We start from the raw sequence: 17674 nt of genomic DNA, 5'->3' as shown, positions 1-17674 counted from the left end.
ATGGTTCAGCTACACAAGTCAGTTCACCAGAGCAGTGTATTCCAAAACATGAAAGACATTCAGGATAAAAGGAGAATCTGCTTCTTTTTGTTCTAACAAGAGAGAGTTGTTTGCTTGCTTGCTTTTTGTTAAAGTACAAAGACTAACCTTGAGCTGAAGCTGCCCATTTTCTGGAATTCTTTCAAATAAATAGTAAATTCTCTCCCTGGAGGTGTCTTTATCTTCGGCTGACAGAACAGCACTAGAAATTATTCGGGTTTCACCCATGTTCACCTCTATCTCATCCTTCCTGAAAAAAAGAAAAACCTCATGCACTGATGTGAAAACAGAAAAGTAACCTTTCCAACAAGTGATACTACTGCCAGGAAATGGATTATCCAGAAACTGACAGGAATAATAACTGCAAAATGACTAAAGGAGGACACATAAATCTGCAAAACAGCAAGTAGAGAAGACTGATTTCTCATAACAACAGTGAAAAACAATATCAACGAAACAGATCTGAAGCAACTTTGGATCTCACAACAGGAATCAATTCTCTCTGCCCCCCTCCATAGACATTAGGTTGCCTTAGAGGGGCAATATGAACAAGGTGGCCATGATGCTATTACAGGCCATACCAATAGGTGCACCATTGGCCCTTTAGGGGTCTTAATTCATTGGCTGTTCAATCATTGGCTGGCTGAGCCCTGAAAAAGAGCTTTCACGAGGAACAGAGGCCCATTCTGCTGGTTGCCTATGCTTCCCTCCTCAAACTTTCCATTAGCCCTCCAGGATCAAATCACTGTAAGGTTTTGCTTACAGCTTTTTGCTCATTGGTGTCCGTGGCTGCCATTGCACAAGAAAATACAGAGTCAGGTAGGATGGAAGTCCCAAAATGGTTTTAAATTCCTCCAGAGACTTACTCCAGCCTAATTCTCAGTCTCTCTCTCTCTCTCTCTCTCTCTGTTTCCCTCCCTTCAGCTAGTACCTGCCTCTTAGCAGCTCTCTCGTCACATACTTTTACTATTGTTATTATTTATTACTTGTATACCAGTAACATTAACTATGTACTAGGCACCAACCAGCGATAAGGTAAAACAAAGTCTATGCCCCAAAGAGCCTACAATCTAAGAAGACAAGCAACATACAAAGGGATTAGAAGATGGGTTAAAAAAAAAAAACAGAGCTACTATAGGTACATTAAAAAAATACTAAATGTCATCTGACTAACTCTTCATCTACCTAGTCAGAATTAGTTGGCTAATTCTTTCTGGTATCAGAGTAGATGGTCTTGAAGAGGGGCTTTGGGGGGCAAGGGGAAATGTAGTGGCTTTACATTCGGGGAAGGTGTTCCACACAGCAGGGCTAAATGAAAGAAGGTGCAAAGGTGAATGTGCAGTACTCATAGTGATTCAGAAACATCAACGGCTAGATCAGGAACACCCTGTCAGTTCTTTTCAAGTCTGCTTACTTTTCCAACTGCATGGCATGTGCAGGCTATTGGAGAAGGGGCTAAAGTGGGGAGGAAAGGTGATCCCAAATCAAAGGGTGAGCAAGATTCCCCACTGGGGATGACTAATTATAAGATATAATCACTGCCTGTCAAGGCAGCAACACAGTTTCTGGGTTCTTCTGGGCACAGAAGGTGAAATACACTTATCTGCAGTCACCTCCATACCTCACCCCAAAGAGAAAGAGTGGGGAATGATCTACTGAACTTTATCCAAACAAGAAAAATATCAAGGTATATTTGATCAATAATTTTGATTACATCATTTCATTTTATTAATATGTAAACTGTACCCTGCATTCTGAGCTATGATCACTACTCTTGCTCATGTATACTATATATCTCTTTGCGATCATGTAATTGTAAAATTAACTTTTGTATTCCTTATTTTTGTCTGGGTTGATGAAGATATACATTCTTAAAATCTATGCCTCTGCGTTTAGCAAGGAGTTCTAGCAATTTAAGAAATATTGTTTCCAATAACCATCAGTAGTTAAAGGATGAAACTTTTCACAGAGGGATCATAAGAACATAAGAATGGCCATACTGGGTCAGACCAAAGGTCCATCTAGCCCAGTAGCCTGTCTTCCGACAATGTCCCATGGCAGGTGTCCCAGAGGGAATGAACAGAACAGGTAATCATCAAGTGATCCATCCCCTGTCGCCCATTCCCAGCTTCTGGCAAACAGAGGCTAAAGGCACCATCCCTGCCCATCCTGGCTACTAGCTATTGATGGACCTATCCTCCATGAACTTATCTAGTTCTTTTTTTGAACCCTGTTATAGTCTTGGCCTTCACAACATCCCCTGGCAACGAGTTCCACAGGTTGACTGTGCATTGTGTGAAAAAAAATACTTCCTTTTGTTTGTTTTAAACCTGCTGCCTAATAAATCATGTCAGTGGAAAGTTTCCCTCACTCTCCTAGTCAAATTAAAAACAGATCATATTAGCTTTAAATGCAACTGCAGTAGTTACTTCTAAAAGATCAGAAGTCAGAGTGAAACATCAGTCGTGTGTGCCTCCATATAGCATCATCCTGAGTTTAATTAATTTGTAAATCACAGCTTTGATGAAAGGGGAGGAAGTTAACTCATCTCTTGACTGGAAGATGAATTATGATTGAAAGAGAATATTTTTAAGAAACAAAATCTACTATGAATGTTCAGAGCTTACTCCGTAACTCTATAGAGCCTTTTAGTGGCATGGGGTGATCTCAGATGATGGGGAATGGGTTCTTTCTCAATCCCCAAATCCTATGCTATTTTCACAGTGTTAGCTGATATATACTATAGCCACATGTCACCAATGTCCAGGAGAAAGAGATAGCTGGATAGCTAAAGTAAATCCCACTGTATGTATTGGCCAGCAGAGGGAGTACAAAGATCAGGGTTCCTTTTAAATAATATTTTAACTAAGCTCTAACAGACAAAATGAATATGTTCCTAAATATAGATCACAACAGCCGTTTATTATTAAATAAAAAGCAACATGAAAAGAAACTTTGTGATTTAGGCATTTTGTTATCAACGGTGATCTTTATTGGGAATGCTCTTGTTAAACAGTCCTATGGTGGCATATGCAGGAACATCTCTGTTGGCATTAGTCTATGGCTATTTATGGCAGAATAGCCCTATTAATCACTATTTTGCTGTTTTGATCACTGTTGAACACATCCCACAATTTGGAATAGGAACATGTGGCTTACTTGCTCAGCATTGGCTTCTCGTCATTAACTGGGATGACCTTTACCAGAATGGTTCTGAGGACTTTATGTTTCCCATCTGACAGCTGGAGTGTAAAACCATCAATGAGGTTTTCAGAGTCATCATGCATGTACACTAGCCTCATTCCTGGGGAGAGGGAGAAAAAAAAAGAGAAAATAAAATCTGTCTCCTTCAAAATCTCTTTCACGACATGTCCCTCTGCCTCCATCATCCTCCCCCTCTCCCCAACCCACCATGTCTTCTGGTCACAGCCAGTTTGTTTCAGCTAGCAGAGGACAAGCCATGTAAGCAGCAGCTGTTCATTAATCCATCAGTACACCAGCAACTCGAAAAGAGCAGCATGACCTGTTAAAAGAATGAAACTCCTTTCCAAACTATCTTCGTTCTGAAAAGGTAAAAATTTTCCATCCATCCACCCCAATTTAAAATTTCTACTTGACTGGGGGATAAGATGGTCAGATATCACTCCTCTTTGTCTTAACTGATCCGTAGGGAGGAAGGATCTTTAGGGAGAAAGACTGGTGTTCTGGTAGAGACAGTGGATGGGGGATTCAGGAGATCTGGCTTCAGTTCCTGGCTATGACACAGACTTTCTGTGTGACCTTGGGCAATTTATTTAATCTCTCTGTACCTCAGTTCCCAATCTGAAAAAACACAATAATATACTTCCTTTCTGCTACTCTTTATCTGTCTTGTCCACTTAGACTGTATGTTCTATAGGACAGGGACTGTCATGTTTGTACAGTGCCTAGCACAATGGGGACTTGATCTCAGTAGCACCTCTAGGTGCCACCATAATGCAAATGAATTATAATCAAACCCCACATGTGAATCCTCAAACTTTGGAGAAGTAATTTAAAAAAGTAAATGATTTGGGCTATTTCCTCTCTAATTAGAACAATGAAGAAATAAGCATAATGGATAGAGTAAACATATTTATGTCATTATCACTGCAATATGTCCAACTTCCATAACGTTTTTTTTTACACTGATGTAAAAACATTGTTTTAAAAATAATAAAATGTCCTCATATTTTCTTAGAGAAAAAGGAGACCTATAATTTTTGTCATTTTTTGTATTTCAGTCTCATTTACACATTGTCAAAAGGATTGCAAGGATTTAAATTAGCAAAATTTATCTAGTGCATTTAAAAATCCAAACAAAACACGACTCCATAAAGTTACTTGTTAAATCCAGATTTATTTTCACTTAATTGAATGAGCTGTTTTTCCCTATACCATATCCATTTCACATGTAGGTCCATGATTTAACCCATGCACAGCTGTCCATTCCTCAGTGGCTAATACTCAAGAACTGGTTGTTTAAGTCAAGTGTTTGAATGAATGTACAAGGGGAACAGGCCTAGGACCTTGACATTTGCTAGTCCACATCTGAATAACTGTCCCAAAGCTGGTTCCCAGGTTATCCACCAGAACGGCACAGGCTAGGGTGGCCAGCAGGTGGCTAGACAAAGGAGGATAGAGAGGTCATACTGCAGTTCTTTGCAGTGGAACTTTAGTGGAAGGGTACTGAAGTGGTAAGGTCTGTAGTAGAAAGAGAAAGAAGAGGGGTCACACAACTGAGATGGGGTAAATATGAATGACTAGGAAAGACTGAGGAATGTAGGATGAGTACCTGATATTTTTGTGTCTACTTTTTGTGGAAGAAGATCAGATACAGTGGTGATGGGTGACCTTATAAAAACAGAGGGAGAATATATTTGTCCTCAGTGCTCTGAGGCCCAAATTCTGATCTGAGTTACATAAGTGTAAATGTATTGAAATCATGTTAATTACTTCATTGTTCTCCAGAATATCAGAGTCAACAAACAGGTTTCAATTAGCTGGTCATGGTTAACAATAGAGCCCCATCTCCTACCTCTACCATATAGAGCAATTTTCTACCATGACTACATACCGTTCTTAAAAATGACCTAGCGTAGATACTAAGTGGCATTAAAAAGTGTTAATTAAAACATACCAGCTAGCACATATTTGGATCTCTCATTTTCCAAAGCAGATGATCTCCACTAAGGGTTAGAAAACTGTATTATTGTCCTTACAGGAAACTTGAGGTGTAGGCTTCTAAGGATGAACTTCTTGAGGGATTCCCAAGGGATTAAATATGTTGAACTCAGAAAATGCCACTCAGATTTAATTTGCTATTCTTAAATTTTCCTATGAAACTATAGCTAGGCCAGGTGAATAAGTAATGAATGTTTCTTACAAGGTCACTTAGTCTGGTATGAATTTTTAAAGGAACAAAAGGACTGATGCAAAAGAAATGCTGCATTTACCATTCTTAAGAAGCTCCATGGAAAAGTCATGCACAGGACGTTCATGATTGTGGTGACTGTTAATGAATCTTTTGTAATTCATAACATCATTGCCATAAACTCCATTAATGAGGAATCCATGCTGTGGTTGCTGGACAATGGTAAACATCAAACGATCTTGAGGTACATCCAGATCAATAACGTTGATTACAGAGGGATCCAGTTCTTTCATTTGGCCCTCCTGCACCTGAGCAGCAAAACAAAACAAAGCAACAATAACCATGATTTTTCTGTAGAAAGAGTAGTTTCTTTCTTTCTTTCTTTCTTTAAGAAATGGAATCCTCTTCCCTCGCAGAGAGCAGCCAGGTCCCTCCCACAAATCATCAGAGGTGCCTCTGAAACCAAAAGGAAAAAACAACCCTCCACCTCCTTAGCAAAGATTCTTTTATTGTTTAAAAGTCTGATTCTTTGAGCTCTTACTTACTTACCAGCACAATGCTTACTACTATGGCAGCCTTATTGAAGTCAATGGGACTATTCACAGTAGTAAATGTTTTTATGCTCAGCAGTAAGTATTTGCAGGAATTGCCCCTTATAGATCAACAAAACACAAGAAACCAGCTCCCTGATTCTCCTCTCTCTCCTGGGGCCAAGCTGAGAATCTGGCCAGGAATGAATAAGAAGATGCCATTTTTACATGGTCATGCTTCTGACCATAACCACTCTTACATACATCAAGAGGCGGCTACATGGCAGATCCACACAGTTTGAAAAAATTTAATATTGCGAAACATCGCATATACCCCAATTGCACATCAATTCTGTGGGACTGATGACAGGTGAAATCCTGACGCTATTGAAGTCAATGGCAACTGGGGCTGGGATTTCATCCTATGTTTCCAAGGTAATATTATCTTTCCCTCCCTCCTCCCCGCCCCCCCCCCCTTTTTTTTTTTTTGGTCTGCAGGAAAGTTCTTTTTTTACCATGACAATTTCTTGTACCAGAGTATTGTAAAGGAAACTGAGAATCATACAAATCATCAGTGAAGTGGCTTTTAGCTCTGGGCATGCTGAGTTTTGGGGTCATGAAATATATTGGAGCTACATCTATGTGTGTATATACACAAATATGTACATACAAGAGATGAGATAAATATACATAGACATTACAGTAAATCAAGTCTGCTCAGGTAAGTATTTAAAATACTACTAAAGTTGGTAATTGGTGAAATTCACTCTTGTGCAGAGCACCAGCACAAGGCCCGTGCAACATTAACACCTTATTTTAAGGGCTGATATGAGACTTATGTGTTGAATAGGCCTTGTGTTTCCCTGCACAGGGCTGAATTTCACACAGCAGACCAAAAGAAGGGGAATAGGTTCCAGAAAGATACTAATATGTATATTAAAAAGGAGCCATTGGCTATATATTTTCTGGCATAGAAAGTCATTAGATATCTAGTATTTTGTAGTATCCTTCCTTACAGTTATGTTCCTTGCTATGAATTCTGGGACTTCATCATTTGTTGGGTTGATCAGGACATAAAATGGGGTCTCCACTGAATGATGCTTCCCATCAGTGACATAAATCATAAACTGGTCTGAAGTTGGTTCTGTCCTCACGTGCCTGGACTGCACATAATTTATATGCAAGGCTTTCAGGTGTTTCAGCTGAAATGAAGCTAGAGAATTCAAAAAGATGACAAATTAACAGAACATTTATTCTGATTCCCTTTTAACAAACACTGTAACCCATTAAACACTTGTAAATCCATGCTCATTCCAGGTACAAATCATTTGGGTTTTACATATCTTTAAGCATTCTTAAACTGAGGAAGCAAGGGAATATGGGCCCTAAATAAAACACACCAAGTTTGTGTCTACACTATGGAGACTATACTGGCATAATTACATTTGTGTAGCTACACCAGCATAATTCCATAGTGGAGACACAGGAAAGATTTTTTTATCAGTATGGGAACACCAGTTCCCCAAATTAAGTTAGGTATATGTTGATGGAAGCATTCTTCTATTGACATAGCTGTGTCTACACTGGGGGGTTAGGTCAACATATTTATGTCAGACAGGAGTGGGTTTTTTCACACCCTTGACTGACGTAGCTATGTTGACCTAACTTTTAAATGTAGACCAAGCCTGAAGAGCACATCTTCCATCCTGGAGAAATGTTAATTCTCCGATCTCAAGGTGAAGTTACACCAGGAATGAATTTGACCGGTCATGTTCCATTTCTTTCAAATCCAACATAGCTCAGGAGATTTAGAGTAAAAAGAAATGCAGACTTTTCCCAACAGAGGTAATCTCACATCACTGTGAACAGCGTCATGCTGCTTCTTACACTGCAGTTGTAGATGTAAGCCAAGAGTTGCCCTCCCAACCAATCAAATCTGCTTATGATCAGTCCAATGTGGGAAGTGGCTTAGGTAAATTGGACAAGGCAGGAACAGATCTACATCACAGTTTCTTAACTCTTGTGTAGATTTCTTTTTCATTTAGAGCCAAAGTCTGCCTGGCCCTTATATGAGAGTGTAGTGGAGTGACAGAAATAAAAAGCCTCTCCTCCCACTCCTTGTGCAGCATGTATAAGGGGTGAGCTGATGCTCAAGGTAGCACAGGAACTGTTGCTTCTTTATTTGTCTGGGATACATTAGTGCCCAAAGGGAATATGGGGAGGGGGAAGGGGAAAGGAAGAGCCATGGCTGCATTCCTGCCAATCACAAGCCAGCTCTGCTAGCTAGCCACACAAGGTATGTCTACATAGCCCATGAAAGCGAGCCTCCCAGCTTGGGTCAACAGTGGATCTCTACCTTTCCAGACTACTGTACCCCTTTCAGGAGTCTGATTTGTCTTGCATCCCCCCAAGTTTCTCCTCACTTGAAAATTACTTGCTTACAAAATCGCACATAAAAATACAAGTGTCACCGCACACTATTACTGAAAAATTGCTTACTTTCTCTTTTTTACCATATTATAAATCAATTAGACTATAAATATTGTACTACATTTCAGTGTAGAGTATATCGAGCAGTATAAACAAGTCATGGATGACATTTTAGTTTGTACTGACTGCGCTAGGGTATTTTATGTAGCCTGTTGTAAAACTAGGTAAACATCTAGATGAGTTGATGAACCCCCTGGAAGATCTCAGTGTACCCCCACGGGTACCCGTACCCCTGGTTGAGAACCATTGATCTAGACAACGCTTTGAAGTTGTGGCTCTGAAGCCCACCCCCCTCCATAGGCTTCAGCAACCAAGCTGCAACTTCAACGCACTGTCTACACAGCTATTTTTAGAGCACTAGCATGAGCCACATTGGCCCAAGTCTGTTGGCCCAAACTGGGAGGTTTGCTGTTGCGGGCTGTATAGACACATCCATGGGGGGAGTATATTGCATCCTGTGAAATGATGTAGCAGGGCACAGGCTTCACCCCTCCAGCCCCCCCGTACATTGGGGAGCTCCAAGAAGCACTCTATCTTCTTGAGACCAAATGCCTCACATGGTACTCCTTCTGGGATACTGCAGCTCTACACCACCCCTCACTATGGAAGATGTGTGGTTTGCACAATCTAGCCCTAAATGAGTAAACGCAAGTAAGTAGATAGGAAAAGGTTTGCCTAAATAGGGACTTTGGGTGGGATTTTCTGAAGTACCTAAATGACTGAGGAGCACAAAAACCACTGGAAGTCATTGGGACTTGTGCCACTCAGTCACTTATATCCTTGTGAAAATCCTACCTATCTACATTTTCAAGAGTGACTAGTAATTTGGGGGTGCCCAATCTGAAACACCAGTAAGAGCCCTGACTTTCAGAAAATGCACCACACTCGTGCTCTGAAAATTAGGCTCCTTTAAAGTGTCTGAAGATGGACACCCAAAAAAAAAAAAAAATCGAGGCAACCAAAATCACTAGTCATTTTTGAAAATGTAGGCTTAGAGTGTATCTTGGGGCATCCGTTTTTAAAAATCTTGCCTATAGTACTTTACTAATGAAAAACAGAAGTGTGTGTGGGGAAGGAGGGAGTTCAGAAGAAATGTGAAGTGGCAGAGTAGAGAAAATAGGTTAATATATTGTCATTTCTAACACAGACTGCAGCTCAAATGTGTAAATCTTAAATATGCTTAATTTATCTGAGTGCCAATTCTTCATGTTCACAGGGTTACATTCTCTCTTTGAATCCCCTACACACAGCCTCAGTGCTCCTTATTTATGTACACCTACCTTCCCAATAAAGACTAAATTAAAGCATGCACCTGCCGTGACTACACATCAGCCCACTGCCTGGCAGTCCATTAGCTATGTATGTAACATGTACAGTATTGGTGTTCTTGCCATTGTGTCTACACATACCTATACTTATACCAATGTTGCTCTTCTCAAACCCAGGGGAAGGTAGTATATTTTCAATGTAACCAAACTGGGGAGGAGAAACCAAAACAAACTCTAAGTCATCTGCTGCGGTGTCGGGGTCAGTAGCAAACAAATTGTTAGCGGTAACGACAGCTGAGAAACCCTCATCCACAACAAACATGGCACCTAGACACAAATGATATGATGATGAGTATTATTTAACTCAACTTACTGGGATATTTTACTAAAGAAATTGGCACAATAGCTGATGGGAAACTGCACTACAAACAGGCTGGTACAAATGTTTTCTAATCATGGTATCAACTCCACTTTCTCATCACGTAAGCAGGTGGGTGGGGGCAGGGGGAGAAAATCACAAAACAATTTTACTGATAAGCCATTAAGTATGGTTTATGTGCTGCTCAAGATCAGTTGTTACCTCTGTTTGTCAGAGCATTAATTGCCTGAGAGCTGTTACGAATTGCTCATAATGAACAATTTTTCATGCATCGGTGTTTAATTTCCCTGCTGGGACAATACTTCATTTCCAGAACATTGCTCGGGTGATAGGCTGCAAATTACAAAGCTACCCATACATATGTTTAAATGTTCTTTTGCAATACAGAACATATACCCAATGCCTACAGTAAATGGCATTATAAAATAACATTATAAAAGAAAAGATACATCCATAGAAAGTGTATCTTTATGACAGGCACTATGGGCCTGATCCGAAGCCCATCAAAGTCAATGGAATCTGTTGACAGATTAAATTTAGGCTATCAACTACAAGATGACTTATTTTCTTTACTATTTGTTTTTTGAACCTTGCAAGAACAATTGAAAATCTGGCTCTACATGTATTAAATGAATTAAGTGTACAATGCAACTTATCTTTGTCTTCATTAATTAACAGCATAAAGTGGAAGTACTATAAATATTACCCCTCTCCCTTCGTATGGAAAAGGCCAGTTTGTAAAATGCATGCTAAGAAGTAATAGGATAAAGTAGAGAGATATTTATGGCTATATTTTTGTTTTGTGTAACCCTGACAGTTATCTAATCTGGATCCAAGTTCAGTTCTGAATTCTTGTGAAGTTCAGAGCTGTTTGGATCTGGGTTTTTAGTTCAGGACCATTTCTATTATTCTATCTGTTTATTACACAGAAGCATATAGAGTACATTTTCAAAGGGCTGAGGTTCCGCCTAATTTTCTGCAGGCACTTGCAAGGATGAAAAGTGGGGGCAGATCTGAGTACTTGAATCTTTAACTACCTGATCTGCACACTGAGTCAAACAGCTAGGGGCAGTTACTCAGATTTGCACTTGAAATTGAATTCTAGGTGCAAACTGTGCCTGCAGAAAAGAAGGCTGCCTGTGTGAAAAATTGGTCGATATGATCTAAAAGTTTTGCATGTTTATCTTCCTGTCTGGTCAGTTTTTGGTGCTAGCAAATATTGAGAATCTAGCCTCTAGCCAACACCAGGTTATTCAGGATATAAGATAATAGACTAGAAATAAAGAGGAAGCTTTTCACCAATTGCAATGGATGGTGGCTGGTTGTCCACTGGAAATACACTGATGTTAAGGTCATATACTGGAAAGGAATCATGAAGTGGTACTGGAGGAGGAAGAAGTCCATCATAACAGCAGTCATTCACATCCATGCCAGCTTCACCATCAGAGATAACCAAGGTTAGGGTGTCAAAACAAGGAGTCAGGCCAATCTCCCCACCTGGAAAAACATGCTACAGATGATGTTCTACAATAAGAAACCAAAACTCAATGAAGCAGTGACTTGTATCAATTATGGACCATCCACAATATTCTGAGGGTAAATTGTGACATAAAGACAGGCTAAAAAACAACAAAATTCAAATGAAAGAGCTGAAACTGCTTGGTTCTCTGTTTTTCAGAGATAGAAGCTGAGTCTAAATACAGCCCTTCTCTGTTGAAAGAGCAAGATGAAGAAATGGTATCTTAATCAATGCTATTTACTATAAATAATCTACTTTGTATCTTTTGCCTCCAGGGGTCTATTTCATACATGACCGATTAATGCTCAAAACCCTCTTTGTCAAGGAAAGGAGTTACTTGTCGCAAATCCCCTATGTATCAATGGAGAACAGGCCCATAATTCCTAAAACACTGACAATCTTCCTATGGAGGATGGAAATACATCCATGTCCTGGACAGAATTGACAGAAGGACGTATGAAGAAGATACAACAACATCGTGCCAGGATGTTTTTATAGACTTAGAAATATTCAGATCCATATGTGCTGCATATCCCCCAAAAAACTGACACTTCCAAACATGGTGGTTTACTGATAAATGGACAACTAAATCCTATAATAATAAATGCTATTATGCCACCTCCAAAGTAACCTCAATTTTGCCTGAATAACCTCTCGGGGTGTAGAGTCATTTAATTCCTCTATGATGTTAACAAATAAATATATCAAGAATGACCATATTCAACTGCTTCCCTACATGCTCAAATTACAGCTGCTCCTTTAACAACAGATAGAAATCACAGTGAAAAAGTCAAGTCTATTCTCAATTCTAGAACAAAATTATGAGCTAAGCATGCGCAGAACTGGAGATTCTGAAACAAGAGTTGGAACAATAGTGTTCACACACATATAGAAGGAAAACACTTATTATCCAGGGAAAATCCTTGAAGAGTATTCTAATGGTCAAACTCTCAGGGAACTGTAACTGGCTTTGATTTGCATGTGCAATCACCGGTGCTCTTTTGACATGCAAATGCCTGGAGCACAAAATGTAATCAAATTAATCCAAACCATCTATGAAGTTTCTAGAAAAGCTGATTTAATTTTAAAAACAAAACAAAAAGAACCCCTTGCTAAAATTATGGTTTTCTGTCAAACCACAACATAATTTACCTTCTAGTGCAAAAGGACTGTAAACTTTCCAGAACACATGTGTCTGTTGAGGACTCCCCCAAATCACTGGTGTTGTTCTACTGAATCTCTATATCACTCTCTGGAGTATAAAAATAATCTAATTTATCCAAACATAGGTGTGAAACATGCTCACAGTTGCAAAAAAATGTTAAGACTTTTTTTTTTTTTTACCATGTTCAGGAACCATATTTTAGTCTAGGTATCAAGCATAGTAAATGTATTTACAGGTAGAATCATGGTTCTACAGGTATAACCATGATTCTGTAAACTGGCTATGAGATAGCTTCCCATCCCAACAGGCAATTAGAAAGTGTTACACGACACATTTGGGCCACAACTACGTTTCACAGCTGTGTTTGCATGTGGTTATTTATATGCAGTAGTGTAGATGCAGGCGTTCAGCATCTCCTAGTGATGAGCTGCCAGAGTTATCTGGATTTACACAAGATCCCAGAGCTATCTGGCTACACCTCCAATCTAGTGCTCTTCTAGTCTCACTTACTAGTATGCTTGTAGGTCACTACTCCAGAGACAACGTCCGCTTGGGAGAAGCGATCCACAACGATACCAGCTTTCCTCACAACCCCATAATAGGGCTGTCGAGCCAACATAAAAGTCAGTTTCATGTCATCGCTGTCTGCATCGGTGGCATAAATGTACTCTGAGGTGATGACCACTTCCTCACCCTCTGGACATTGTATTAGGGGAATGAGGCCATCTTTCATGATAGGTGGCTCATCATTTACAGGTAGCACCTAAACAGAAAAACACATACAGTTTCACCTAAAGTACACAACCCTTGTCCTTGCAAGCACAGTTCACTGGGAGGAAACATGGGTCATGCTCAACCAAAGTGAATGATTAGACTTGCAGATATAGAAAATAGGCCAAAAAATGGAATGAATTAAATTAAATCCTGAGTCTCTCATTTAAGAGGATCTCACAATGAAGTCACAAGAGTCAGACTGAAGTCAATGGGAATTTTGTCTGACTAAGGACTAAGGAAACGCAGCAGGGTTCAGTCAGCCCCATGAATACATTTTTATATGAAGCAGCAGTGCCATTCATAACCCATCAGAAAACAAATGCATGCGGCAGTGCATCTTTGATAGGGCACGGATAGGGACCACTGGACATAAAAGACACATCCTGATAACTTGTGGCGGGGTGGAAATCAAGGAGTATAGGCCTGGAATTTTGGGCCAAGTTCACTGCTTGTCTAAGCCAGTGCAACTCCATTGATTTCAGTGGAAATGCATCAGTGTACACCAGTGGTGAATTTGGCTTTTCAATTTTATATAGTTGGGAGTTTACCACAGGGGAAGGAAAATTATGCCTTTGCCAACTAACATTCTGGGGTTTTATAAGCCTTCAAGTTGTATAACAAAAACAATATGAAACTCAGATGATGCTCTTTAATGGATTACACAAAAAGAAAGAGGAAAAAAAGAGAACAAATCCAAACTACACCTACTACGGTCTAATGGTTAGCAGGGCCAGCTCCAGGCACCAGCTTAACAAGCAGGTGCTTGGGGCGGCCAAGGAAGAGGGGCGGCACCTGCGGCAATTGGGGGGCGTCAGGTCCCTCACTCCCTCTAGGAGCGAAGGATCTGCCGCTGAACTGCCACCGCCGATCGCGGCTTTTTTTTTTTTTTTTTCAATTGCCACTGCCAATCGCGGCTTTTTTTTTTTTGCTTGGGGCGGCAGAAATGCTGGAGCCGGCCCTGATGGTTAGCACCAGATACTGGCAACCGGAACACTGTCGGCTGGGCTACAACTCACTGCATCCATGTCCTGGGCAAGCCACTTCACTTCTCTGTGTATCAGTTTCCCCACCCATAAAATTGGTATAGTAGTTATCTACCTCAAAGGGATATTGTGTGGTATTAAATGAATGGAAAATGCTTTGTGATTCTCTGATGAAATGCAATACAGAAGTATTATCATCATCACTAAATTTAATTATGGAGTCTCCATAACCGGTTAGGATTGTTGAAATGATCACTTAGTGCAGATGCCTTGATTCAGGTCCAGCCAGAGAAACTGTGCATGCAGATGGGTGGGTGGGTGGGTGGGTGGGTGTGTGTGTGTGTGTGTGTAATGGGAGACAACTTCTACATGTGGCAATTCCTCGTGCACAGACACATGGACAAGTCTGTTTCCAATTCTCAGGATTCTCATCTCACAATATTGGATGTTTTCTTAAAGTCCCATTTCCTGGAGTCATGTAATCACACGTTAGCTTTCATTTAAAAAGTGAGTTTCTAACCCTGATGATTGTAAAGAAAAGCTTGAAAATGTGACCTCAGAGAAAAAACATTGACAGTAAATAAAAAGAGCCCTATATGTATTTTTTAAAAATCTCATGATTTTAAAGCCATTCTCATGATTCTCGGGGGCCCTGACTCATGATTTTTGAGCAATTGGGACAGCAACACTGCAAAATCTCACACGTGCGATTCCCTATTGCTAGTGGGACACTGTGCGATCACAAACTGGAGCATGATTTGGAGGGGCGAGGGTTTACTAGATGATCTCTCTACTAAGAGGTGGCCCATCCTATGAAAATGTTTGGCAACTCTGGCTTTAGGGAATTGCTCGGACTGATTCTAGTTCTTCTCTAGCAACTGTGCTTTAATATTAACTAGCACGTAAATACACATGGCTTCAGCACTCCAGGCACTTCTGCATATTTTTGCCCTGTAACAGGGTGGCTTGCCCCGTTAAGGGCTAGAGGCTTGGGGCCAGCCAACCTTTCTTACTAAGATGGCACACCTGAGCAGGGATCAGGTGATTCCCCAATAAAAGCAGCGGGAAGCTGCAGACAGAGGGGGGAATGTTCAGAGGAAGCTGTGGCAAAGACTGCAGAAGAGCTTGAGTGAGCAGGCTGAAGGCCAGGGACAGCGGATTCCATGGAAGTAGAAAAAGTATCCAGCCACATAGGGCTGAGAATGGCCTGTCAAGGCTGGGAAGAGCTCCAGAGAGCAAACCCAGGGAAATTAAGAAGCCCCAGGACAGAGTTTTGGAATTGTGTCTTATGCCAATAAATTGGACCCTGGTAGGAAGGGCATTATTGAACAAAAAAGCTTGTGTGGAATTTTTTAAAGAAGCTCTTTGAAGGGGGAAACTGAAGTAGGGCGCTGCAGAGCCATCTCTGGCCACGAGGGGGTGCTCTGGAGGAGGTTGTGTGATGATACGTCCTTTATCTTTACAAATACAAAGTACAAAGATCTCAGAGGGACTCTGTCAGATCAAGTCCAGCCTCAAATTTAGGTTTTGTAGAAACAAACATTTACAAAACCTAATGGTCAAAAGATTTTGTGATTTTTCTTTAATTCCAATGAAAACATATTGGTTTAAACACTTCATTGCAGCTTTTGCAAGCCAAGCCAAGCCAAGCCAAGCATTCTGTGGAGTTATTAGGAGCACAGATATGGAAGTAAAGTTTGTTTTTAAAAATATAAAGGATATCACTTTGCGGTGTCCCTCTAAGTGTGGAATTTATATCTTCAGAAAGAAAACTCTCTCTTTCACTGATCTGACACACGCTCCATGTTTAATTCTGGGGCTTCATTCCTGACAATAGTGGCTAAGCAGGAGCAGGTGCAGATGTCTCATCACTTGTACCTCATCACTTGTACCTGCCAAATTTGCTCTCTAACCAATATTGTCACATAAGCTCCAAAGCGAACAGCAAAAAGCCCAACTCCTTCCAATTTCTGAGGAGTTCTGAGGGCTTCAAAACTGATACTTTATCATTTTCTATGCGGATGAATGCCCTCATGAGTACAAGCAGGGAGCAACACACTGACCTTGACCTGTAGGACAAACTCTAAAGAATTAATGCCATCTGTGGCTGCAAAGAGGATGTCATCATGCAGAGTCTCAGAGCCATCATGCTGATACCTGTGGGAATTAAGTTCTGCACTAATTTCACATGGACAACGTGTCTCTGCATCAAGAAGAACAGCAAGCACTGCAGGACAATACTACCCAACTACCCACCACAACAGGGCCACCCAGAGGATTCAGGAGGCCTGGGGCAAAGCAATTTCAGGGGCCCCTTCCATAAAAAAAAAGTTGCAATACTATAGAATACTATATTCTGTTGGGGGCCCCTGCGGGACCCGGGGCAAATTACCCCACTTACCCCTCCCCCCCTCTGGGCGGCCCTGCACCACAATACAACATGGTTTCCTGACTCAGTTTTACGGCCTGCTCAGATGTGGCTGCTCATTCATCATGTGGTGAGGCTATAATATTATTTTTAATGCAAACTTAAGAATCTGCAGAGAACATTATAGGCCAGAGGCTCAGCTAGTGTACGTTTGTTGAGCTCCATTGGGGTCAGACTTTGCCAACTCACACAAACTGAGGCTCTTGGAATTTAACACCAGTTTGATGGTGAGAACTAATAGTAACAAAACTAAAAGCAGGACCTTTTCTCACCTGACTTTTAACATGTGCAAGTCCTGGCAGGTGAACCTGTCACCTTTGTTCATGGGAAATCCATCCAGTTCTACCATTCCATGCAGCGGCAGCCTCTGAAGGTAGATGTGGAGGTTCTCCTGTTTTGTGTCCACATCTGACATCAGAATATGGCTCCCTGTAATGGTGCACAGTCCCCCTTCTTCCACTTTCAAGTTATTTGTAAATACCTGAACAGAGGGGGAGAGATGAATTACCATTTCCCTCTGCACCTTTAAATTTGAACTAGAAAGAGCATTTGGGTTTAAAAGATGCAACACAATAAATATCAAAACACCAAAGTCATAACTCATCTGTCATATGCTGGGAGGACGTAAGGAACTTACCACAACACATAGAGCAAATATTGCCCCCAGCCACCAATCAATAACAGATGGATCATTACAGCAGTATTCT

The 17674-nt window shown here is 40.7% G+C and overlaps 1 protein-coding gene across 18 annotated transcripts in view; it reads right to left on the bottom strand.

Moving 5' to 3' along the window:
* The window catches only part of FREM1 (FRAS1 related extracellular matrix 1), a 102017-nt gene that overhangs the window by 41031 nt on the left and 43312 nt on the right, over positions 1-17674 (bottom strand). For 13 of the 18 annotated variants that reach the window (XM_042850516.2, XM_042850519.2, XM_042850517.2 and 10 more), the window contains 9 exons: positions 17240-17448; positions 16603-16696; positions 13293-13545; positions 11398-11595; positions 9861-10046; positions 6978-7174; positions 5514-5739; positions 3199-3343; positions 148-289 (listed from right to left, as the gene is read on the bottom strand). In XM_042850516.2, coding sequence (XP_042706450.2) covers positions 148-289; positions 3199-3343; positions 5514-5739; positions 6978-7174; positions 9861-10046; positions 11398-11595; positions 13293-13545; positions 16603-16696; positions 17240-17448 — 1650 coding nt within the window. Of the gene's footprint in view, positions 1-147; positions 290-3198; positions 3344-4444; positions 4762-4852; positions 4912-5513; positions 5740-6977; positions 7175-9860; positions 10047-11397; positions 11596-13292; positions 13546-16602; positions 16697-17239; positions 17449-17674 lie in introns of those variants that run through there. The other 5 variants (XM_042850520.2, XR_006174465.2, XR_010588657.1 and 2 more) reach the window with 5 other exon arrangements.

The sequence above is a fragment of the Chrysemys picta genome, chromosome 6, assembly GCF_011386835.1.
Source record: "Chrysemys picta bellii isolate R12L10 chromosome 6, ASM1138683v2, whole genome shotgun sequence".
NCBI classification, from domain to species: domain Eukaryota; kingdom Metazoa; phylum Chordata; order Testudines; family Emydidae; genus Chrysemys; species Chrysemys picta.
Note: the sequence above shows the minus strand (reverse complement) of the source record. Positions and strands in the feature narration are given on the sequence as shown.